Source organism: Babylonia areolata, chromosome 19 (assembly GCF_041734735.1).
Source record: "Babylonia areolata isolate BAREFJ2019XMU chromosome 19, ASM4173473v1, whole genome shotgun sequence".
NCBI classification, from domain to species: domain Eukaryota; kingdom Metazoa; phylum Mollusca; class Gastropoda; order Neogastropoda; family Buccinidae; genus Babylonia; species Babylonia areolata.
The window spans coordinates 1,114,071-1,140,678 of NC_134894.1; the positions used below are offsets into that span (position 1 = coordinate 1,114,071).

At 49.0% G+C, this 26,608-nt stretch overlaps 1 protein-coding gene across 1 annotated transcript; it reads left to right on the forward strand.

The window, feature by feature from the left end:
• The first annotated feature begins 826 nt into the window (after positions 1-826).
• LOC143294020 (uncharacterized) lies at positions 827-16,485 on the forward strand. Its single transcript, XM_076605410.1, has 6 exons — positions 827-2,505; positions 3,770-4,101; positions 7,565-7,685; positions 7,994-8,092; positions 11,519-11,682; positions 16,350-16,485. Exons 1-6 carry the CDS (start codon positions 966-968, stop codon positions 16,350-16,352), a joined length of 2,259 nt encoding a protein of 752 aa, XP_076461525.1. The 5' UTR covers positions 827-965; the 3' UTR covers positions 16,353-16,485.
• Positions 16,486-26,608: the final 10,123 nt, after the last annotated feature.

Here is a 26,608-nt window from a genome sequence, read left to right on the forward strand (position 1 = left end):
GAAGGGAAGGGGACAAGTAAGCACAGGGGAGACCATTCTCATGCAATTTGACAATGTTGGTCAGTGGGCCCAGCAGGAATTTGCATCGAACGTGAAATAACAAAATATTCCTCATCTGCAGCAAAACATGGACAGAGAGAAATCTTCTTCGATGGGTTTAGATGCAAAAAGTGTTGTTTCTGACAGTTAAGCCATGTCTTCATCAGGGATGTCGACTGAACTGTGTCCGATGGAGCATTGTGAAGAGGATCAGTCTGAAGTTCTGTCGTCTGACATCGGAGGATTCCTGTCTGGATCGTGCATGGAAACGGATGAAAAAAGTGATCCTTTCAACTCGGACAACACCCTTGATTTTCCTGAAGATTCTTCCAGGTTTGACAGTGAATGCATTCTGAGTTCCTCTCTGGTGGAAGGGGTTTCAATGCAGCAGACGTCAGCTGGGGTTTCAATGCAGCAGACGTCAACATGCGACTCCTCTTCGTCCTCTTTCATGTCAGTTGACAGCCTGGGCAGTTGTTCTGTGCTGAGTAGTGGTTCATTTCTACTGTATGATATTCCCAGCTCATCTTTGCAGAAACCCACAAACCCAGGTATGCAGTTCACATCTTCCGATGTTGTGTTATTGAATGGGACTCAGGTGAAAGCCACAGAGCAGAAGGTGGACTTCCTGTCCCCAGTTCAGCTGTTGACGCCTTCAGTGTCCCAGCCCCAGTCACACCCTGTTGTCATTGGTAATGCAGATGCTGCCTCCTTTGTGAAAAGTGTTCTGAAAGATACAACAGTGTTGCCATCCACATCGTCCAGTACACCTGTCACTGCCAAAGAAACAGTCAGCATAGCACCTGTTATGTTCCTCAACTCCACCCTCCTGCCTCCTCTCAGCTTGCTGCAGTCAGTGCCAGACATTGGAGCATCCCCCTTGCTCATTCAGCTGCCACCAGGATTTGGGGTTGCAAGTGTTCAAGATGCCCAGCAGCTGCTTCACACAGTCAGCAGTGGAGTTACACAGAGCAGTGGAGTTACAGGAGTTACACAGAGCAGCACTTTGGCAGCAGCCACTATTGGCCCCTCTGTCTGATGTTGCCAGTGTCAGCATGGACAGCTCGTCATCAGAAAGTGTCACCATCATGACGTCCTCTGATGCACCCCACACTGGCACAGACAGTAATGTCAGCAGCCCAGCACATAGTTCTCTGTCTGCACCAACAGACTCCTTGCCTGCACACTCAGGTTCAACGCCTTCAGCCAGTGATCATAATGTCTCTCCCAGTGACTCACACATGGTAGAAGAATCAGCCTCTGTTTGTAACAACACTGCCAGTACTGATACAACTGCTTCCAATAGAAATGTATGTGAATCGGCACAAGTCACAGAAAGTCAGCTCCCCAAAGCTCCACTCCAGCCAGTCGTGATCAGCTGCACACGGCCTGATGGCAAAGGGAGCAAGGGAATGAAGCAGATCCTGGAACACTTCTTACATCAAAATAAAGCCAACACCACTGTCAGTGCTGACAGTGGTCTGCAAAACATGTTACTGAGGACCAACCTGGATTCTGCTGGTGCTTCCACCTCTGACAGTAGTGATGTGAAGCCACAGCTTGTTCCACTGTCAGACGTGGACAGCAGTTCCTCAGTGCTCAGTGTGCCCAGCCTCAGCAGGAAGAACAGCTCAGTGGTGTTCATTTTGAGAAGAACAGGTTGTCAGACAGGTGGTGCACAGTGTGCTGGGAAAGCATCATTGTGCCAGACTCCAGTTTCATCCAGTGGACAGAAAACCACCACAGCTTTAGATCTGTCTCGTTCAAACAACAAGGAAGATGAAATTGATGGCACAGTCACTGACTCTGTCAGTTCTCTAATGGGAACTGCAGACAATATGTCCTCATCAGAAAGTGCTGCTTCCAGTGTATCTGTGGTGGAACAGTGTTGTTCCAGTGAGTGTCATGCCCCCCCACAGTCCACAGTTGTGACAACAAACAGTGACGCAGGTGACAGCAGCAGTCAGTACCAGTGTAATAATGTCAGTGACAGCAGCAGTCAGCACCACTGTGATAACGTCAGTGACAGCAGCAGTCAGTACCAGTGTACAGCCAACAGTGACGGCAGTGATGGCAGCAGTCAGTACCAGTGTACAGCCAACAGTGACGGCAGTGACAGCAGCAGTCAGTACCAGTGTACAGCCAACAGTGACGGCAGTGACAGCAGCAGTCAGTACCACTGTAATAACGTCAGTGACAGCAGCAGTCAGTACCAGTGGGTGCAGATCCAGCTGCCTACCCCCATAGTGGAGGCGGGCCAGACGGCTGGGGGTGAGACTGGTGATGACCTGCAGAAGTTGATTCCACTGACGGTGAAGGAGAAGCTGTCGGCTGACCTGTGTCGTCCCATCATCATCTGTATTGTGCAGGAGGACGGACTGATGAAGAAGGTCAACGTCAGCCCTGTGGACTCAGGTCAGCACCCAGAGGTCAAGGACACCGGCATTCAGCAGGGCAGTGTGCACTGTGAGTTCATGACAATAGATCTTTGTTAATTGTACAGTTCTGGTTTCTACCCGTAGAACACAATGGACACAGCTAGTTATGACAGTCTGTATTAATTGTACAGTTCTGGTTTCTACCCATAGAACACAATGGACACAATGAGTTATGACAATTTGTGTTAATTTACAGTTCTGATTTCCTTTAGTCCACAGTGGACACAATGAGTTATGACAATCTGTGTTAATTGTACAGATTTGATTTCCTATAGTACACAATGAGTTATGACAATCTGTGTTAATGTCACAATGTTTGTACAGTTCATCCACAGAACATGGTGTGCACAATGAGTTCATCACAATCCATGCTCATTTGTAATTTTATCACAGAACACATTCAGTTGATTTTATAACCTGTCCACATAAAAAAAGGTTCCAATGATGAAAAGCAAAAATCACAATATATCCTGGCAGTCTGGATGAAAATCTCTTTCCAAAGCATCCAGAATACCTTTTCCAGTGCAGAATGATCTGAAATAAGCTATGTTAAACTAGCAGTGCTTGCCCAAGGACTGTTGGCCGCCGTTCTTTCTCTATCTCTGGACCTTGCAATTGGAATGAACTTCCTCTTTCGTTTCCTCAAGTCTCCACACTCAGCTCTTTCAAGTTTGGCCTTAAAACCCACATCTTCCCAGAATAGCTGCCTTCCCTGCCTCTTCCTTGTCTTCAGTTTCTCCAGTTATAGAGTTATGCATGCGTGTGAATGACTGGTGCGAAAGCACTTTGATTTGTCTCTGCACAAGATTCAGGGCTGTATAAATACCATTATTATTATTATTATAAATAAAACATCTAACACCTCATGAATTTATATTTACTTGATATGAAATTGAATCTTTATTGTTTTAATATTTTCAATACACTTAGACACACACACACACACACACACACACAGACACACACACACACACACACACACACGTACGTGTAAGAGACATGCTGTGTGCATGCACTACTCAGACAGGCACACACACACACACACACATACACACACACACACACACACACACACAACACACACACACACACACACACACACACACACACACACACACACACACATAGTGAAGGAGGTTTTTCTGATGTCCTGCAATGTAAAATAAGATTATGAAAAAACAACAACACTACGTCACTAGTCTATAATTTAACAGTGAACTTCGATGTGTTACAATGACTAAATTTCATTGATTCAAATGTCACCTGTTGAATGTTCCAACATTGTGTTGCAGCTTCCAGCCCTTCAGTCAACACAGGAGGTAAAAGAGCCCAGGACGACACACCTGACACGTGTCCCCCACCTGTCAGTACACAGCCTGTGGTGTCCACCCCCCCACCACCCTCCCAGTCCTCCTCCCCCATTATCCCCACCCCCGGCCACAGCGGAGCTGAATCGTCATCCTCCACCCCTACCGACAGTGAGGGGGCCTCCCCCCCTGTCACAGTGGAACCTGTCCTGAAGACAGCCAGGGACAAACAGTACAAGTGTGACCTGTGCACTGCGGTCTTCTCTCGGCTCGGCAACTACACACGGCACAGGAAAATCCACACTTTGAACCTAAAGGTGAGTCACTACATATGGCACAGGATAATCCACACTTTGAACCTCAAGGTGGGTAACTACACACGGCACAGGATAATCCACACTTTGAACCTCAAGGTGGGTAACTATACATGGCACAGGATAATCCACACTTTGAACCTCAAGATGGGTAACTATACACAGCACAGGATAATCCACACTTTGAACCTCAAGGTGGGTAACTACACAATGCACAGGATAATCCGCACTTTGAACCTCAATGTGGGTAACTACACAATGCACAGGATAATCCACACTTTGAACCTCAATGTGGGTAACTACACAATGCACAGGATAATCCACACTTTGAACCTCAAGGTGGGCAACTACACACAGCACAGGATAATCCACACTTTGAACCTCAAGATGGGTAACTATACATGGCACAGGATAATCCACACTTTGAACCTCAAGGTGGGTAACTATACAATGCACAGGATAATCCACACTTTGAACCTCAAGGTGGGTAACTACACACGGCACAGGATAATCCACACTTTGAACCTCAAGGTGGGTAACTATACATGGCACAGGATAATCCACACTTTGAACCTCAAGATGGGTAACTATACACAGCACAGGATAATCCACACTTTGAACCTCAAGGTGGGTAACTACACAATGCACAGGATAATCCACACTTTGAACCTCAAGGTGGGTAACTACACAATGCACAGGATAATCCACACTTTGAACCTCAAGGTGGGTAACTACACAATGCACAGGATAATCCACACTTTGAACCTCAAGGTGGGTAACTACACACAGCACAGGATAATCCACACTTTGAACCTCAAGATGGGTAACTATACATGGCACAGGATAATCCACACTTTGAACCTCAAGGTGGGTAACTATACAATGCACAGGAAAATCCACACTTTGAACCTCAAGGTGGGTAACTATACAATGCACAGGATAATCCACACTTTGAACCTCAAGGTGAGTAACTATACACGGCACAGGAAAATCCACACTTTGAACCTCAAGGTGGGTAACTATACAATGCACAGGATAATCCACACTTTGAACCTCAAGGTGGGTAACTATACACGGCACAGGAAAATCCACACTTTGAACCTCAAGGTGGGTAACTATACAATGCACAGGATAATCCACACTTTGAACCTCAAGGTGGGTAACTACACAATGCACAGGATAATCCACACTTTGAACCTCAAGGTGGGTAACTATACATGGCACAGGAAAATCCACACTTTGAACCTCAAGGTGGGTAACTATACAATGCACAGGATAATCCACACTTTGAACCTCAAGGTGGGTAACTACACACGGCACAGGATAATCCACACTTTGAACCTCAAGGTGGGTAACTATACAATGCACAGGATAATCCACACTTTGAACCTCAAGGTGGGTAACTATACATGGCACAGGAAAATCCACACTTTGAACCTCAAGGTGGGTAACTACACAATGCACAGGATAATCCACACTTTGAACCTCAAGGTGGGTAACTATACAATGCACAGGATAATCCACACTTTGAACCTCAAGGTGGGTAACTACACATGGCACAGGATAATCAACACTTTGAACCTCAAGATGGGTAACTATACATGGCACAGGATAATCCACACTTTGTACCTCAAGGTGGGTATACACGGCACAGGAAAATCCACACTTTGAACCTCAAGGTGGGTAACTATACAATGCACAGGATAATCCACACTTTGAACCTCAAGGTGGGTAACTATACAATGCACAGGAAAATCCACACTTTGAACCTCAAGGTGGGTAACTATACAATGCACAGGATAATCGCACTTTGAACCTCAAGGTGGGTAACTATACAATGCACAGGATAATCCACACTCTGAAACTCAAGGTGGGTAACAATACACGGCACAGGAAAATCCACACTTTGAACTTAAGGTTGGAAACTAGACAGGAGAACCCACTCTTTGAACCTTAAAGTGGAAACTATGCTTGGCATAGGAATATCCACACTTTGAAACTAGCTGTGGAAATTATACACGGCATAGGAATATCCACACTTGAAACTACAGGTGGTAACTATACATGGCACAAGAAATCCTATGCTTTGCGATCTGAAGGTGGGTAGGTTACGTCAATGGACATATACCTGAACTCCAATATAAACTGCAAAGCCATATTTCTGGTGACAGGTCTTATATATGAACAACTAAGGTCAACTGGAAAATCAGGACCAGTATATGAGAAGAGATGGTCTGTGGATATGAAATTTGCCTGCCTAGACATCAGGATAGACATCATGCAGACATTTTGATGACATTTAGGAAAATAAAGTGAGTTCTTTTCACTTGTTTTATTTTGTTATAATGGTTGTGGTTTAGTCTGAGGACGCACTGTGGCCAGTTTGATTGTCCAGTGAAACGTGGGAGAACAAGCGAGGGTGGGACTCGAACTCAGATCCTCACAGACACTGCACCAGCAGATAAGCATCTTAACTATTCAGCCACCTTGCCTTGCGGCAGAATGGGTTACATGTTGGAGTGGGATGCAGTGTTCAGCAGTGGTCAGGGTTCAAGGCCCCTCACATGGTGTCGTGTCCCTGGGAAAGGCATTTGACTCCTGTTGTCCTCACTTGACCCAGGTTTGAGCGGGTACCTGACTTCAGTTTGGGAAGGCTATAACAGCGGAAGGAGAGGACAAGACCTTGTCTTGATATTTTGAGCCCTTGACACAGTGGAGATAAGTTCACTGCCCCTTGGTTGTAAAAGGCTATGGGACCTTTAACCTTGTGTTTTGGCAGGAGGACACTCACTTCAAGTACCCGCACTGTGAGCACTGTGACCTTTAACCTAAACCTTTAACCTTGTGTTTTGGCAGGAGGACACTCACTTCAAGTACCCGCACTGTGAGCACTGTGACCTTTAACCTAAACCTTTAAACTTGTGTTTTGGCAGGAGGACACTCACTTCAAGTACCCGCACTGTGAGCACTGTGACCTTTAACCTAAACCTTTAACCTTGTGTTTTGGCAGGAGGACACTCACTTCAAGTACCCGCACTGTGAGCACTGTTACCGCTAACCTTGACCTTTAACTTTCTGTTTTGGCAGGAGGACACTCACTTCAAGTGCCCTCACTGTGAGCACTGTGACCTCTAACCTTAACCTTTAACCTTCTGTTTTGGCAGGAGGACACTCACTTCAAGTGCCCACACTGTGAGCGCTGTGACCTTTGACCTTTAACCTTGTGTTTTGGCTGGAGGACACACACTTCAAGTGCCCACACTGTGAGTGCTGGGACCTTTAACCTTAACCTTTAACCTTGTGTTTTGGCAGGACGACACACACTTCAAGTGCCCACACTGTGAGTGCTGTGACCTTTAACCTTGACCTTTAACCTTGTGTTTTGGCAGGAGGACACACACTTCAAGTGCCCACACTGTGAGTGCTGTGACCTTTAACCTTAACCTTTAACCTTGTGTTTTGGCAGGAGGACACACACTTCAAGTGCCCCCACTGTGAGCGGCCATTCCTGCAGCGCTGTGACATGAACCGACACATCGCGGTGCACACCAACCAGTACCCCTTCCGCTGTCAAACCTGTAACAAAGGTACTACTGGCCCTCACATGCCTCCTTGGCTTGTGTGTGGGTGTGTGGGTGTTTGTGTGTGGGTGTGTTTTTCTGTGTTTGAATGTGGGGTGTGTCCGTCGGGGTGTATGTGTTTGTGCACATGTGGGTATATTTGTGAGTGTATGTGCGTACATTTGCATGCGCACATGTGAGTGTGAACATGTGTGTGTGTGCACGTGTGTATGTGTGTGTGTCTGTGTGTGTGAGTGTATGCAGGTGATGTCCAAGTGATGACTGTGACCTGTTGTTTTGCTGACCTTGTGGCTTGACAAGTGTTTGTGCTGCAGGTTATATCCGCAGAAGTGACCTGGTGGTCCATGAACGGTTTCATTCCAAGAACCGGGCCTTTAAGTGTGAAACCTGTGGCCGTGCCTTCTATCAGTCAGGTGGGTTGCTGTCAAGGCCTAAGTGTGAAACCTGTGGCCGTGCCTTCTATCAGTCAGGTGGGTTGCTGTCAGGGCCTTCAGGTGTGAAACCTGTGGCCGTGCCTTCTATCAGTCAGGTGGGTTGTTGTCAGGGCCTTCAGGTGTGAAACCTGTGGCCGTGCCTTCTATCAGTCACAGTCAGGTGGGTTGTTGTCAGGGCCTTCAGGTGTGAAACCTGTGGCCATGCCTTCTATCAGTCACAGTCAGGTGGGTTGTTGTCAGGGCCTTCAGGTGTGAAACCTGTCGCCATGCCTTCTATCAGTCAGGTGGGTTGTTGTCAGGGCCTTCAGGTGTGAAACCTGTGGCCGTGCCTTCTATCAGGCAGGTGGGTTGTTGTCAAGGAAATAGAACCCCACTTGTGTTGATGTGCTGGTAGATCGGTATTGTTCTGAAAGGGTCAAAGGTCCCATAGACTTTTATGGCCATTGTGGGGGAAGCGAACTCATATTCTTTGTGTCTAGGGCTGGGCATAGGAAGGTGGGGCCCAGTCCTCTTGTTCCACCGTTTTAACCTCCCCACTCAAGTCAGGTAGTGGTTCACACCTGGGTGAAGTGAGGAAATAGAGGACAGTGCCTGTCCCAAGGACACAACAGGGGATGGAACCCTGACCACTGAATCACAAGTCCAGTGCCTTACCCATTCTGCCAACGGTGCCTCCATTATGGAACTTCCATGAAAAGTATCATACATATCAACCTACAGGACTTCATTGAGATGACACACTTTGGCACACATAGATTCTGTGTTATATATATATATATATATGTGTGTGTGTGTGTGTGTGTGTGTGTGTGTGTGTATGACATATATACCCATGTTTGTACACACATATACGCACATTCACATACGCACACAGATTCAGTTTCGGTTTCTTAATGTATCCATTTATGCTACACCACATCTGCCAGGCAGATGCTAGACAACAACATAACCCAGTGTGCTTGTCAGGCCTGGAGTGCATGTATGTATATTTGTGAACTTATCAGAGTGGATTTTTTTTAACAGATTTCTGCCAGAGGATAACACTTTTGTTGCCATGGGTTCTTTTTGAATGTGCCAAGTGCGTGCTGCACACAGGAACTTGGTTTATCATTTCATCTGAAAGACTTAACGGTCAGTTTGATTTTTGAGTCCAACTTACGAGAAAGGGCGATAGCACGAATCAGACTCAGACCTTCACAGATACTCTATCAGCAGATCAGTGTCTTCTCCATTCTGCCACCTTGTTCCATGCACACACACTGCCTATAGTTTATCGGTTCTGTAGCAGGGCATGTTTTATCGGTTCTGTAGTTGGGCATGTGTAGTGTTGATGAATTTTCCACAGATGTCAGTTTATCGTGTAACTGTACAATAACATCTTTGTAACTTGATTCATCTGATTACTGAATGCATACAAGAGATCAGAGTCAATTTATTTGAATACAGAATATATAATTGCATGCATGTGATCTGAGCCGATGTATGTGAATACAGACTGTCTAATAGTATGCAGATGACTTGAGTTGATGTGAATACAGACTGTCTAATAGTATGCAGATGACTTGAGTTGATGTGAATACAGAATGTCTAATAGTATGCAGATGACTTGAGTTGATGTGAATACAGACTGTCTAATAGTATGCAGATGACTTGAGTTGATGTGAATACAGAATGTCTAATAGTATGCAGATGACTTGAGTTGATGTGAATACAGAATGTCTAATAGTATGCAGATGACTTGAGTTGATGTGAATACAGACTGTCTAATAGTATGCAGATGATGTGAATTGATATGAATACAGAATGTCTGTTGTATGCAGATGACTTGAGTTGATGTGAATTCAGACTGTCTAATAGTATGCAGATGACTTGAGTTGATGTGAATAGACTAATAGTATGCAGATGACGTGAGTTGATGTGAATACAGAATGTCTGTTGCATGCAGGTGGCGTGAGTTGATGTGAATACAGAATGTCTGTTGTATGCAGATGACTTGAGTTGATGTGAATACAGAATGTCTGTTGCATGCAGATGACTTGAGTTGATGTGAATTCAGAATGTCTGTTGTATGCAGATGATGTGAGTTGATGTGAATTCAGAATGTCTGTTGTATGCAGATGATGTGAGTTGATGTGAATACAGAATGTCTGTTGTATGCAGGTGACGTGAGTTGATGTGAATTCAAAATGTCTGTTGTATGCAGGTGGTGTGAGTTGATGTGAATACAGAATGTCTGTTGCATGCAGGTGACGTGAGTTGATGTGAATTCAGAATGTCTGTTGTATGCAGATGACTTGAGTTGATGTGAATACAGAATGTCTGTTGTATGCAGGTGACGTGAGTTGATGTGAATACAGAATGTCTGTTGTATGCAGGTGACGTGAGTTGATGTGAATACAGAATGTCTGTTGTATGCAGGTGACGTGAGTTGATGTGAATACAGAATGTCTGTTGCATGCAGGTGACGTGAGTTGATGTGAATACAGAATGTCTGTTGTATGCAGATGATTTGAGTTGATGTGAATACAGAATGTCTAATAGTATGCAGATGACTTGAGTTGATGTGAATACAGACTGTCTAATAGTATGCAGATGATGTGAATTGATATGAATACAGAATGTCTGTTGCATGCAGGTGACGTGAGTTGATGTGAATACAGAATGTCTGTTGTATGCAGATGATGTGAGTTGATGTGAATTCAGAATGTCTGTTGTATGCAGATGACTTGAGTTGATGTGAATTCAGACTGTCTAATAGTATGCAGATGACTTGAGTTGATGTGAATAGACTAATAGTATGCAGATGACGTGAGTTGATGTGAATACAGAATGTCTGTTGCATGCAGGTGGCGTGAGTTGATGTGAATACAGAATGTCTGTTGCATGGAGGTGACGTGAGTTGATGTGAATACAGAATGTCTGTTGCATGCAGGTGACGTGAGTTGACGTGAATACAGAATGTCTGTTGCATGCAGGTGACGTGAGTTGATGTGAATACAGAATGTCTGTTGTATGCAGATGATGTGAGTTGATGTGAATACAGAATGTCTGTTGCATGCAGGTGACGTGAGTTGATGTGAATACAGAATGTCTGTTGCATGCAGGTGGTGTGAGTTGATGTGAATTCAGAATGTCTGTTGTATGCAGATGACGTGAGTTGATGTGAATACAGAATGTCTGTTGTATGCAGATGATGTGAGTTGATGTGAATTCAGAATGTCTGTTGTATGCAGATGACTTGAGTTGATGTGAATACAGAATGTCTGTTGTATGCAGATGACTTGAGTTGATGTGAATACAGAATGTCTGTTGTATGCAGATGACTTGAGTTGATGTGAATACAGAATGTCTGTTGTATGCAGATGATGTGAGTTGATGTGAATACAGAATGTCTGTTGCATGCAGGTGATCTGAGTCGCCACAAACGCTTTGTGCACATGGAGCAGTCCCAGTTGTCGTGCGGTCACTGTCAACGTAAGTACGCCAGTGAGGTGACGCTGATCCGACACATCAAGACAGCACACAACGACATCTTGCTGCAGTCTGCTGCACAACACACAGTCCAACAGGTACACTGCTGTGTATGTGTGTGTGTGTGTGTGTGTGTGTGTGTGTGTGTGTGTGTGTGTGTTCAGTTCAGTTACTCAATGCGGCATCACTGTGTTCAGACAAATCAGTATACACTACAGTACATCTGCTAAACAGATTCCTAACCAGCAAAATAACCCAATGCGCTCAGGCCAGAGGGAAAATATAGTAGAAGTAAGTAAAATAAGATACATAGCAGGGCTTCCTACAGTTGGTTTGCTTAGAGAGTCCACAGAACTCCCACTCAGGTGGTTCTAGGGAGTCCTCAGGTGGTCTAGAGAGTCCTCAGGTGGTCTAGAGAGTCCTCAGGTGGTTCTAGGGAGTCCTCAGGTGGTTCTAGAGAGTCCTCAGGTGGTCTAGGGAGTCCTCAGGTGGTTCTAGGGAGTCCTCAGGTGGTTCTAGGGAGTCCTCAGGTGGTCTAGAGAGTCCTCAGGTGGTCTAGAGAGTCCTCAGGTGGTTCTAGAGAGTCCTCAGGTGGTCTAGAGAGTCCTCAGGTGGTTCTAGGGAGTCCTCAGGTGGTTCTAGGGAGTCCTCAGGTGGTTCTAGGGAGTCCTCAGGTGGTTCTAGGGAGTCCTCAGGTGGTTCTAGAGAGTCCTCAGGTGGTTCTAGGGAGTCCTCAGGTGGTTCTAGGGAGTCCTCAGGTGGTTCTAGGGAGTCCTCGGGTGGTTCTAGGAAGTCCTCAAGTGGTTCTAGGGAGTCCTCAGGTGGTTCTAGGAAGTCCTCAGGTGGTTCTAGGGAGTCCTCAGGTGGTTCTAGGAAGTCCTCAGGTGGTTCTAGGAAGTCCTCAGGTGGTTCTAGGGAGTCCTCAGGTGGTTCTAGAGAGTCCTCAGGTGGTTCTAGGAAGTCCTCAGGTGGTTCTAGAGAGTCCTCAGGTGGTTCTAGAGAGTCCTCAGGTGGTTCTAGAGAGTCCTCAGGTGGTTCTAGGGAGTCCTCAGGTGGTCTAGGGAGTCCTCAGGTGGTCTAGAGAGTCCTCAGGTGGTTCTAGGGAGTCCTCAGGTGGTTCTAGGGAGTCCTCGGGTGGTTCTAGGAAGTCCTCAGGTGGTTCTAGGGAGTCCTCAGGTGGTTCTAGGGAGTCCTCGGGTGGTTCTAGGGAGTCCTCAGGTGGTTCTAGAGAGTCCTCAGGTGGTTCTAGGGAGTCCTCAGGTGGTCTAGAGAGTCCTCAGGTGGTTCTAGGGAGTCCTCAGGTGGTCTAGGGAGTCCTCAGGTGGTTCTAGGGAGTCCTCAGGTGGTCTAGGGAGTCCTCAGGTGGTCTAGGGAGTCCTCAGGTGGTTCTAGGGAGTCCTCAGGTGGTTCTAGGGAGTCCTCAGGTGGTTCTAGAGAGTCCTCAGGTGGTTCTAGAGAGTCTGATCAGTCGTGTGTCAAGAAACCATTCTTTCATCCAAACACACCACACACTGCCTTTCAGTCAGTTCACAACACACACTGAATGAGTGAAAGAGATAGACACACTCACAAACACTCTCTGAACTCAGAAAAAGAGAGACATACATGCACACACACAGAGAAAGATAGATACACATGCACACACACAGTCACACACACAGAAGAGAGAACGAACGAACGAACAAAATTTTATTTTTCCAGGGTATTGAGATAGGCATTATGACAAGAATGCTTTTTTCCACCTAGCCTTGGGGTACAAAATTAAATAAATAAATCAAAAAAGAAAAAGAAACGCACAAACACAAATAGAGAAAATTCATATCAGAAGAGAGTAAAAGAGAGGGGGGTGGGGGTGAGGGGGTGTGGGGTGGAGGACGCAAGAGGGGAGAGGGTAAAGAAGAAAAGATGAAAAGAAGAACAATAATACAGTTATGTACACACAATTATGAGATTCATGAAAGAAAATGTGGGTAATGTGGGAGAAGGAGAGAGGCATATCTTATAACTACTAATAACACCATAAACAGTACAGGGAGTGGATTTCTATGAATCACAGTGTTTTTAAGTTCTTCATGAGATATTCACGAGTAATTTTCTGAAATGTTAGTATGTTTTTTATTTCATGAATATTAATAGTAGATAACATTGCATTCCATAAGCAACCTCCAGAATAAATCAGACTAGACTTGAAAATATCGACTCTTGGGACCATAATCTTGGGTGGATGGCGGACTGTGTTGGCTACAAATCTGCTTCTTAAAGAAGGAGGAGCAGTATCAGTCATAATTCTAAACATAAAAGGAGCTTTGTTGTATGTAAGTTTCGACTTCAGCGGAAGGATATTTAAGTTTGTGTGTTCTGTAGTTAAATCAAGTATTAGTGTGTTCTGTAGTTTCATCAAGTATTAGTGTGTTTTGTAAGTTATATCAAGTATTAGTGTGTTCTGTAAGTTATATCAAGTATTAGTGTGTTCTGTAGTTACATCAAGTTATATCAAGTATTAGTGTGTTCTGTAGTTACATCAAGTTATATCAAGTATTAGTGTGTTCTGTAGTTACATCAAGTTATATCAAGTATTAGTGTGTTCTGTAGTTACACCAAGTTTCATCAAGTATTAGTGTGTTCTGTAGTTACATCAAGTTATATCAAGTATTAGTGTGTTCTGTAGTTACATCAAGTTTCATCAAGTATTAGTGTGTTCTGTAGTTACATCAAGTATTAGTGTGTTCTGTAGTTACATCAAGTATTAGTGTGTTCTGTAGTTACATCAAGTTATATCAAGTATTAGTGTGTTCTGTAGTTACATCAAGTATTAGTGTGTTCTGTAGTTACATCAAGTTACATCAAGTATTAGTGTGTTCTGTAGTTACATCAAGTTATATCAAGTATTAGTGTGTTCTGTAGTTACATCAAGTTATATCAAGTATTAGTGTGTTCTGTAGTTACATCAAGTTATATCAAGTATTAGTGTGTTCTGTAGTTACACCAAGTTATATCAAGTATTAGTGTGTTCTGTAGTTACATCAAGTTATATCAAGTATTAGTGTGTTCTGTAGTTACATCAAGTTATATCAAGTATTAGTGTGTTCTGTAGTTACATCAAGTATTAGTGTGTTCTGTAAGTTTCAGCAAGTATTAGTGTGTTCTGTAAGTTTCAGCAAGTATTAGTGTGTTGTGTAGATACATCAAGTTTTAATGTGAAGTGTCCATGAAGCGTCAGTGTTGTATGGTGAATTGTCAGTGTGTTTTGTGTTGCAGTGAAGTGTCGGTCGGTGTGTTTTGTGTTGCAGTGAAGTGTCGGTGTGTTTTATGTTGCAGTGAAGTGTCAGTGTGTTTTATGTTGCAGTGAAGTGTCGGTGTGTTTTGTGTTGCAGTGAAGTGTCAGTGTGTTTTGTGTTGCAGTGAAGTGTCAGTAAATTGTCAGTGTGTTTTATGTTGCAGTGAAGTGTCAGTGTGTTTTGTGTTGCAGTGAAGTGTCAGTGTGTTTTGTATTGCAGTGAAGTGTCAGTGTGTTTTATGTTGCAGTGAAGTGTCATTGTGTTTTATGTTGCAGTGAAGTGTCATTGTGTTTTATGTTGCAGTGAAGTGTCGGTGTGTTTTGTGTTGCAGTGAAGTGTCATTGTGTTTTATGTTGCAGTGAAGTGTCGGTGTGTTTTGTGTTGCAGTGAAGTGTCAGTGTGTTTTATGTTGCAGTGAAGTGTCAGTGTGTTTTGTGTTGCAGTGAAGTGTCAGTGTGTTTTATGTTGCAGTGAAGTGTCATTGAATTGTCAGTGTGTTTTATGTTGCAGTGAAGTGTCAGTGTGTTTTGTGTTGCAGTGAAGTGTCAGTAAATTGTCAGTGTGTTTTATGTTGCAGTGAAGTGTCAGTGTGTTTTGTGTTGCAGTGAAGTGTCAGTGTGTTTTGTATTGCAATGAAGTGTCAGTGTATTTAATGTTGCAGTGAAGTGTCAGTGTGTTTTGTGTTGCAGTGAAGTGTCAGTGTGTTTTATGTTGCAGTGAAGTGTCATTGAATTGTCAGTGTGTTTTATGTTGCAGTGAAGTGTCAGTGTGTTTTATGTTGCAGTGAAGTGTCAGTGAAGTGTCAGTGTGTTTTATGTTGCAGTGAAGTGTCAGTGTGTTTTATGTTGCAGTGAAGTGCCAGTGAAGTGTCAGTGTGTTTTATGTTGCAGTGAAGTGTCAGTGAAGTGTCAGTGTGTTTTATGTTGCAGTGAAGTGCCAGTGAAGTGTCAGTGTGTTTTATGTTGCAGTGAAGTGTCAGTGAAGTGTCAGTGTGTTTTATGTTGCAGTGAAGTGCCAGTGAAGTGTCAGTGTGTTTTATGTTGCAGTGAAGTGTCAGTGAAGTGTCAGTGTGTTTTATGTTGCAGTGAAGTGTCAGTGTGTTTTATGTTGCAGTGAAGTGTCAGTGAAGTGTCAGTGTGTTTTATGTTGCAGTGAAGTGTCAGTGTGTTTTATGTTGCAGTGAAGTGTCAGTGTGTTTTATGTTGCAGTGAGGTGCCAGTGAAGTGTCAGTGTGTTTTATGTTGCAGTGAAGTGTCAGTGTGTTTTATGTTGCAGTGAAGTGTCAGTGTGTTTTATGTTGCAGTGAAGTGCCAGTGAAGTGTCAGTGTGTTTTATGTTGCAGTGAGGTGCCAGTGAAGTGTCAGTGTGTTTTATGTTGCAGTGAAGTGTCAGTGTGTTTTATGTTGCAGTGAGGTGCCAGTGAAGTGTCAGTGTGTTTTATGTTGCAGTGAAGTGCCAGTGAAGTGTCAGTGTGTTTTTTGTTGCAGTGAAGTCCAGCACTGCAGGAAGAGGAACGCTGGGTGCATTCTGTGGTCGGCTCTGTTGAATCTCTGTGTCACTGGGGTCTGTCGATCAAATCTCTGTGTCACTGGGGTCTGTGGATGAACTCTCTGTGTCACTGGGGGTCTGTGGATCAACTCTCTGTGTCACTGGGGTCTGTGTCACTGGGGTCTGTGTCACTGGGGGTCTGTGGATCAACTCTCTGTGTCACTGGGGTCTGTGTCACTGGGGGTCTGTGGATCAACTCTCTGTGTCACTGGGGTCTGTGGATCAACTCTTGTGTCACTGGGGTCTGTGTCACTGGGGGGTCTGTGGATCAACTCTCTGTGTCACTGGGGTCTGTGTCACTGGGGGGTCTGTGGATCAACTCTGTGTCACTGGGGTCTGTGGATCAGCTCTCTGTGTCACTGGGGGTCTGTGGATCAGCTCTCTGTGTCACTGGGGTCTGTGGATCAACTCTCTGTGTCACTGGGGTCTGTGTCACTGGGGGTCTGTGGATCAGCTCTCTGTGTCACTGGGGGTCTGTGTCACTGGGGGATCTGTGGATCAACTCTCTGTGTCACTGGGGTCTGTGGATCAAACCTCTGTGTCACTGGGGTCTGTGTCACTGGGACATGTGTTTCAACTCTCTGTGTCACTGGGGTCTGTTGATTAAATCTCTGTGTCACTGGGATTTGTTGATTAAATCTCAGTATTGCCTGCTGGATTTAATAGTGGAGGATTTGTGTTTTTTTTGTTTTTTGTTGTTTTTTTCTGCCAGGTCAGTTTATTTGTAGATCTGGTTTTGCCTTTATCCTGTTTACACATGTATTATCAGAACACAGGAAAGGCATGTTGCAGATTGTGTCAGTATATGGAGGTTTGTGGAAACATCTTCCTTCATACACCACACCCCTCCTCCTCCATCCCCCTCCTACATCACCCCTCCATCCCCCTCCTACATCACCCCTCCCCCTCCATCCCCCTCCTACATCACCCCTCCTCCTCCATCCCCCTCCTACATCACCCCTCCATCCCCCTCCTACATCACCCCTCCTCCTCCATCCCCCTCCTACATCACCCCTCCATCCCCCTCCTACATCACCCCTCCATCCCCCTCCTACATCACCCCTCCATCTCCATCCCCCTCCTACATCACCCCTCCATCCCCCTCCTACATCGCCCCTCCATCCCCCTCCTACATCACCCCTCCATCTCCATCCCCCTCCTACATCACCCCTCCCCCTCCATCCCCCTTCTACATCACCCCTCCTTCTCCATCCCCCTCCTACATCACCCCTCCTTCTCCATCCCCCTCCTACATCACCCCTCCATCCCCCTCCTACATCACCCCTCCCCCTTCATCCCCCTCCTACATCACCCCTCCATCCCCCTCCTACATCACCCCTCCTCCTCCATCCCCCTCCTACATCACCCCTCCATCCCCCTCCTACATCACCCCTCCTCCTCCATCCCCCTCCTACATCACCCCTCCATCTCCATCCCCCTCCTACATCACCCCTCCATCCCCCTCCTACATCGCCCCTCCTCCTCCATCCCCCTCCTACATCACCCCTCCTTCTCCATCCCCCTCCTACATCACCCCTCCATCCCCCTCCTACATCACCCCTCCTTCTCCATCCCCCTCCTACATCACCTCTCCATCCCCCTCCTACATCACCCCTCCTTCTCCATCCCCCTCCTACATCACCCCTCCATCCCCCTCCTACATCGCCCCTCCTCCTCCATCCCCCTCCTCCATCCCCCTCCTACATCACCCCTCTTTCTCCATCCCCCTCCTACATCACCCCTCCATCCCCCTCCTACATCACCCCTCCATCCCCCTCCTACATCGCCCCTCCTCCTCCATCCCCCTCCTACATCACCTCTCCATCCCCCTCCTACATCACCCCTCCATCCCCCTCCTACATCACCCCTCCATCCCCCTCCTACATCACCCCTCCCCCTCCATCCCCCTCCTACATCACCCCTGCATCCCCCTCCTACATCACCCCTCCATCCCCCTCCTACATCGCCCCTCCTCCTCCATCCCCCTCCTACATCACCTCTCCATCCCCCTCCTACATCACCCCTCCATCCCCCTCCTACATCGCCCCTCCTCCTCCATCCCCCTCCTACATCACCCCTCCTCCTCCATCCCCCTCCTACATCACCCCTCCATCCCCCTCCTACATCACCCCTCCTCCTCCATCCCCCTCCTACATCACCCCTCCATCCTCCTCCTACATCACCCCTCCATCCCCCTCCTACATCACCCCTCCTCCTCCATCCCCCTCCTACATCACCTCTCCATCCCCCTCCTACATCACCCCTCCATCCCCCTCCTACATCGCCCCTCCTCCTCCATCCCCCTCCTACATCACCCCTCCTCCTCCATCCCCCTCCTACATCACCCCTCCATCCCCCTCCTACATCACCCCTCCTCCTCCATCCCCCTCCTACATCACCCCTCCTCCTCCATCCCCCTCCTACATCACCCCTCCATCCCCCTCCTACATCACCCCTCCTCCTCCATCCCCCTCCTACATCACCCCTCCTCCTCCATCCCCCTCCTACATCACCCCTCCTCCTCCATCCCCCTCCTACATCACCCCTCCATCCCCCTCCTACATCACCCCTCCTCCTCCATCCCCCTCCTACATCACCCCTCCTCCTCCATCCCCCTCCTACATCGCCCCTCCTCCTCCATCCCCCTCCTACATCACCCCTCCATCCCCCTCCTACATCACCCCTCCTCCTCCATCCCCCTCCTACATCACCCCTCCATCCTCCTCCTACATCACCCCTCCTCCTCCATCCCCCTCCTACATCACCCCTCCATCCTCCTCCTACATCGCCCCTCCTCCTCCATCCCCCTCCTACATCACCCCTCCATCCCCCTCCTACATCACCCCTCCCCCTCCATCCCCCTCCTACATCACCCCTCCATCCCCCTCCTACATCACCCCTCCTTCTCCATCCCCCTCCTACATCACCCCTCCATCCCCCTCCTACATCACCCCTCCATCCCCCTCCTACATCACCCCTCCATCTCCATCCCCCTCCTACATCACCCCTCCTCCTCCATCCCCCTCCTACATCACCCCTCCATCCCCCTCCTACATCGCCCCTCCATCCCCCTCCTACATCACCCCTCCATCTCCATCCCCCTCCATCCCCCTTCTACATCACCCCTCCTTCTCCATCCCCCTCCTACATCACCCCTCCTTCTCCATCCCCCTCCTACATCACCCCTCCATCCCCCTCCTACATCACCCCTCCCCCTTCATCCCCCTCCTACATCACCCCTCCATCCCCCTCCTACATCACCCCTCCTCCTCCATCCCCCTCCTACATCACCCCTCCATCCCCCTCCTACATCACCCCTCCTCCTCCATCCCCCTCCTACATCACCCCTCCATCTCCATCCCCCTCCTACATCACCCCTCCTCATCCATCCCCCTCCTACATCACCCCTCCTTCTCCATCCCCCTCCTACATCACCCCTCCCCCTCCATCCCCCTCCTACATCACCCCTCCTTCTCCATCCCCCTCCTACATCACCACTCCTCCATCCCCCTCCTACATCACCCCTCCATCCCCCTCCTACATCACCCCTCCCCCTCCATCCCCCTCCTACATCACCCCTCCATCCCCCTCCTACATCACCCCTCCTCCTCCATCCCCCTCCTACATCACCCCTCCTCCTCCATCCCCCTCCTACATCACCCCTCCATCCCCCTCCTACATCACCACTCCTCCATCCCCCTCCTACATCGCCCCTCCTCCTCCACCCCCCTCCTACATCGCCCCTCCTCCATCCCCCTCCTACATCGCCCCTCCTCCTCCATCCCCCTCCTACATTGCCCCTCCTCCATCCCCCTCCTACATCGCCCCTCCTCCACCCCCCTCCTACATCGCCCCTCCTCCTCCATCCCCCTCCTCCACCCCCCTCCTACATCACCCCTCCTTCTCCATCCCCCTCCTACATCACCCCTCCATCCCCCTCCTACATCGCCCCTCCTCCTCCATCCCCCTCCTACATCGCCCCTCCATCCCCCTCCTCCATCCCCCTCCTACATCACCCCTCCTTCTCCATCCCCCTCCTACATCACCCCTCCATCCCCCTCCTACATCGCCCCTCCTCCTCCATCCCCCTCCTACATCACCTCTCCATCCCCCTCCTACATCACCCCTCCATCCCCCTCCTACATCACCCCTCCATCCCCCTCCTACATCGCCCCTCCTCCTCCATCCCCCTCCTACATCGCCCCTCCTCCATCCCCCTCCTACATCACCCCTGCATCCCCCTCCTACATCACCCCTCCATCCCCCTCCTACATCACCCCTCCTCCTCCATCCCCCTCCTACATCACCCCTCCTCCTCCATCCCCCTCCTACATCACCCCTCCATCCCCCTCCTACATCACCCCTCCATCCCCCTCCTACATCGCCCCTCCTCCTCCATCCCCCTCCTACATCACCCCTCCATCCCCCTCCTACATCACCACTCCATCCCCCTCCTACATCACCCCTCCATCCCCCTCCTACATCACCCCTCCTCCTCCATCCCCCTCCTACATCACCCCTCCATCCCCCTCCTACATCACCCCTCCTCCTCCATCCCCCTCCTACATCCCCCCTCCATCCCCCTCCTACATCACCCCTCCATCCCCCTCCTACATCACCCCTCCTCCTCCATCACCCTCCTACATCACCCCTCCATCCCCCTCCTACATCACCCCTCCTCCTCCATCACCCTCCTACATCACCCCTCCATCCCCCTCCTACATCACCCCTCCTCCTCCATCCCCCTCCTACATCACCTCTCCATCCCCCTCCTACATCACCCCTCCATCCCCCTCCTACATCGCCCCTCCTCCTCCATCCCCCTCCTACATCACCCCTCCTCCTCCATCCCCCTCCTACATCACCCCTCCATCCCCCTCCTACATCACCCCTCCTCCTCCATCCCCCTCCTACATCACCCCTCCATCCTCCTCCTACATCGCCCCTCCTCCTCCATCCCCCTCCTACATCGCCCCTCCTCCTCCATCCCCCTCCTACATCACCCCTCCATCCCCCTCCTACATCACCCCTCCCCCTCCATCCCCCTCCTACATCACCCCTCCATCCCCCTCCTACATCACCCCTCCTTCTCCATCCCCCTCCTACATCACCCCTCCATCCCCCTCCTACATCACCCCTCCATCCCCCTCCTACATCACCCCTCCATCTCCATCCCCCTCCTACATCACCCCTCCTCCTCCATCCCCCTCCTACATCACCCCTCCATCCCCCTCCTACATCGCCCCTCCATCCCCCTCCTACATCACCCCTCCATCTCCATCCCCCTCCATCCCCCTTCTACATCACCCCTCCTTCTCCATCCCCCTCCTACATCACCCCTCCTTCTCCATCCCCCTCCTACATCACCCCTCCATCCCCCTCCTACATCACCCCTCCCCCTTCATCCCCCTCCTACATCACCCCTCCATCCCCCTCCTACATCACCCCTCCTCCTCCATCCCCCTCCTACATCACCCCTCCATCCCCCTCCTACATCACCCCTCCTCCTCCATCCCCCTCCTACATCACCCCTCCATCTCCATCCCCCTCCTACATCACCCCTCCTCATCCATCCCCCTCCTACATCACCCCTCCTTCTCCATCCCCCTCCTACATCACCCCTCCCCCTCCATCCCCCTCCTACATCACCCCTCCTTCTCCATCCCCCTCCTACATCACCACTCCTCCATCCCCCTCCTACATCACCCCTCCATCCCCCTCCTACATCACCCCTCCCCCTCCATCCCCCTCCTACATCACCCCTCCATCCCCCTCCTACATCACCCCTCCTCCTCCATCCCCCTCCTACATCACCCCTCCTCCTCCATCCCCCTCCTACATCACCCCTCCATCCCCCTCCTACATCACCACTCCTCCATCCCCCTCCTACATCGCCCCTCCTCCTCCACCCCCCTCCTACATCGCCCCTCCTCCATCCCCCTCCTACATCGCCCCTCCTCCTCCATCCCCCTCCTACATTGCCCCTCCTCCATCCCCCTCCTACATCGCCCCTCCTCCACCCCCCTCCTACATCGCCCCTCCTCCTCCATCCCCCTCCTCCACCCCCCTCCTACATCACCCCTCCTTCTCCATCCCCCTCCTACATCACCCCTCCATCCCCCTCCTACATCGCCCCTCCTCCTCCATCCCCCTCCTACATCGCCCCTCCATCCCCCTCCTCCATCCCCCTCCTACATCACCCCTCCTTCTCCATCCCCCTCCTACATCACCCCTCCATCCCCCTCCTACATCGCCCCTCCTCCTCCATCCCCCTCCTACATCACCTCTCCATCCCCCTCCTACATCACCCCTCCATCCCCCTCCTACATCACCCCTCCATCCCCCTCCTACATCGCCCCTCCTCCTCCATCCCCCTCCTACATCGCCCCTCCTCCATCCCCCTCCTACATCACCCCTGCATCCCCCTCCTACATCACCCCTCCATCCCCCTCCTACATCACCCCTCCTCCTCCATCCCCCTCCTACATCACCCCTCCTCCTCCATCCCCCTCCTACATCACCCCTCCATCCCCCTCCTACATCACCCCTCCATCCCCCTCCTACATCGCCCCTCCTCCTCCATCCCCCTCCTACATCACCCCTCCATCCCCCTCCTACATCACCACTCCATCCCCCTCCTACATCACCCCTCCATCCCCCTCCTACATCACCCCTCCTCCTCCATCCCCCTCCTACATCACCCCTCCATCCCCCTCCTACATCACCCCTCCTCCTCCATCCCCCTCCTACATCCCCCCTCCATCCCCCTCCTACATCACCCCTCCATCCCCCTCCTACATCACCCCTCCTCCTCCATCACCCTCCTACATCACCCCTCCATCCCCCTCCTACATCACCCCTCCTCCTCCATCCCCTTCCTACATCACCCCTCCATCCCCCTCCTACATCACCCCTCCTCCTCCATCCCCCTCCTACATCACCCCTCCATCCCCCTCCTACATCGCCCCTCCTCCTCCATCCCCCTCCTACATCACCCCTCCATCCCCCTCCTACATCACCCCTCCTCCTCCATCCCCCTCCTACATCACCCCTCCATCCCCCTCCTACATCGCCCCTCCTCCTCCATCCCCCTCCTACATCACCCCTCCATCCCCCTCCTACATCACCCCTCCTCCTCCATCCCCCTCCTACATCACCCCTCCATCCCCCTCCTACATCACCCCTCCATCCCCCTCCTACATCGCCCCTCCATCCCCCTCCTACATGACCCCTCCTCCTCCATCCCCCTCCTACTTCACCCCTCCTCCTCCATCCCCCTCCTACATCACCCCTCCATCCCCCTCCTACATCACCCCTCCTCCACCCCCCTCCTACATCACCCCTCCTTCTCCATCCCCCCTCCTTCTCCATCCCCCTCCTACATCCCCCCTCCTCCTCCATCCCCCTCCTACATCACCCCTCCTCCTCCATCCCCCTCCTACATCCATCCTCCATCCCCCTCCTACATCACCCCTCCATCCCCCTCCTACATCACCCCCCTCCTACATCACCCCTCCATCCCCCTCCTACATCACCCCTCCTTCTCCATCACCCTCCTACATCACCTCTCCTCCTCCATCCCCCTCCTACATCACCCCTCCTTCTCCATCCCCCTCCTACATCACCCCTCCTCCATCCCCCTCCTACATCACCCCTCCATCCCCCTCCTACATCACCCCCCTCCTCCATCCCCCTCCTACATCGCCCCTCCATCCCCCTCCTACATCACCCCTCCTTCTCCATCCCCCTCCTACATCACCACTCCTCCCCCCCCTCCTCCTCCCTGCGCCACTCTGTTAGTTTAAGGGACTTGAAACCTTCTGGTTGTGAGGGATAGCCAGTATTTTGTTTGTTATTATTTAGTGAAGATATCAGGACAACATCTAGATGTAGCATTAGTTTCCCTGTGATGGTCATTTCATCAAAGCTCAAGTGTGTTGTTGTTGACGGAGGATTGTGATGACGCTGGAAAAAACATGAGACAGTCTGGATGAGAGTTGTGATGCAAAGTGTCGGCGTCACATGTTGACTGCCCATCTTAGCCTGCTGTGTCTGGCATAGGTCTGTTTCAGTCTGTACACATCACACAGCAGTCTGTTTCAGTCTGTACACATCACACAGCAGTCTGTTTCAGTCTGTACACATCACACAGCAGTCTGTTTCAGTCTGTACACATCACACAGCAGTCTGTTTCAGTCTGTACACACACACACACACACACACACACACACACACACACACACACACACACACACACACCGATTTCACAATAACTGTTAACTGTCATGTGGCTGGTAATGGAGAAGTCTGTATGTGGAGGGGTGAGGGGTGGTGGTGGTCACATCAACAAGAGCAGACAGGTATATTTCAGGAAATCTGTTAGGTAGATGAAAAGATCTGTGGTGTGTGGTTGCTGAAAGCGTTGTTGGTGTGATGCTGGAGCCACCTGTGTTGGTTTTTCAACAGTCATTTCCACGGCATGCATCATGTTGCTCATGTTGTTATCTGAACAGGGAACAACTTGGTGTCAATACTGCAATAATGATTCTGCCCAGTGTCATCAAATCATGTGCACTTTTACAGAGTGTCTTTGGAACAGCTGAGAATACAGCAGTTTCTTTTTGTGAAACCTGTGTCTGATACTGTTCATTGGATGTAGATATGAATATTCTATAACTTGTCATTACTCATTGGTTTGTGATCTAACGTGTGAAATTGTTATGTAAATTTTACTCATGTTGCTGACATGATACATTGTTAATGATTCTTCATTTTGCATCTGAAATAGTCCTCTTGTTATAGTGCATTATTGTTATTACTGACTTGATAATGTTAAATCACTAGTCTGTATTTCATGGTGACTGCACCATTAAATGGGCGATAGGTTGTCATGATAGTGGTGACTGCACCATTAAATGGGCGATAGGTCGTCATGATAGTGGTGACTGCACCATTAAATGGGATTCAGGGATCCATAGCTAGAAACACCATCTACGTCATGAGGCAGTCCTTTATTTGAATGTTTTGGTTGGGTTACTGGCCGCAGTGTTTGCCTGGCTCCTCTCCTCGCTCGCTCAATAAAATGTCGGACTGACTCCGTGCTCAAGACATGCGATCATGGCGAACTAAATCAACCAAGATTACTTTCTTTAGCTGATGCTCAGAAAGAATTGAAGCATAAATTCAAAGGAGAAGACAGTGGTGAACATTTCAAGAGAGTGGCCAAGATACGACTATCAGTGAGTGATGCCGACTGTTCAGCTCTAGCAGTGACAGAAGTCACTGAATTTTTAGCAGGACACAGTGTGAGCTATTTTCTTGGCACTCAGCCAACGCAGTCTGATGAGAACTGGATGAAGTGACCGTGTGAGAGGGGTGAAGAGGAAGGGGGTGGAGACTGAGGGGATGTGGCCTCACATCCATATTATCACTTACAAAAGTCACAATGCATTATGTATCTATTTCTTTTTCAGTTTTTTTTTTTTATATTGTGGTTGTTCTAGTATGATTTTGTGTGTGCAGATATCCATTTGTCCAGAAAATATAATATTTTAGTGCAAATTACCTGACTAATGTTTGTAATGAACAAGTTGAAAATGTAACAAAAAACAAAACACTGATTTCAAAACAACAGCATGCAACTAAAAATATATAAAATGGGAAAACATCATGTGTTTTGTGTTCTTTATTCATTTACCTTTCAGAAAATATATACTTTTATGGGTCTGGACACCTGTACATTTCCATAACCACTGTTAGACTGGTTTCCAGTGGAACAACCATACATTTCCATAACCACTGTTAGACTGGTTTCCAGTGGAACAACCATACATTTCCATAACCACTGTTAGACTGGTTTCAATAAGCATTTACCTGGCATAGTTTTCATTGTCAGCACTGGTTTCAGTAAACATTCACCTGGCATAGTTTTCATCGTCAGCGCTGGTTTCAATAAACATTTACCTGGCATAGTTTTCATCGTCAGTGCTGGTTTCAGTAAACATTTACCTGGCATAGTTTTCATTGTCAGCACTGGTTTCAATAAGCATTTACCTGGCATAGTTTTCATCATCAGCGCTGATTTCAGTAAACATTCACCTGGCATATTTTTACTCATCAGCGCTGGTTTCAGTAAACATTTACCTGGCATAGTTTTCATCGTCAGCACTGGTTTCAATAAACATTTACCTGGCATAGT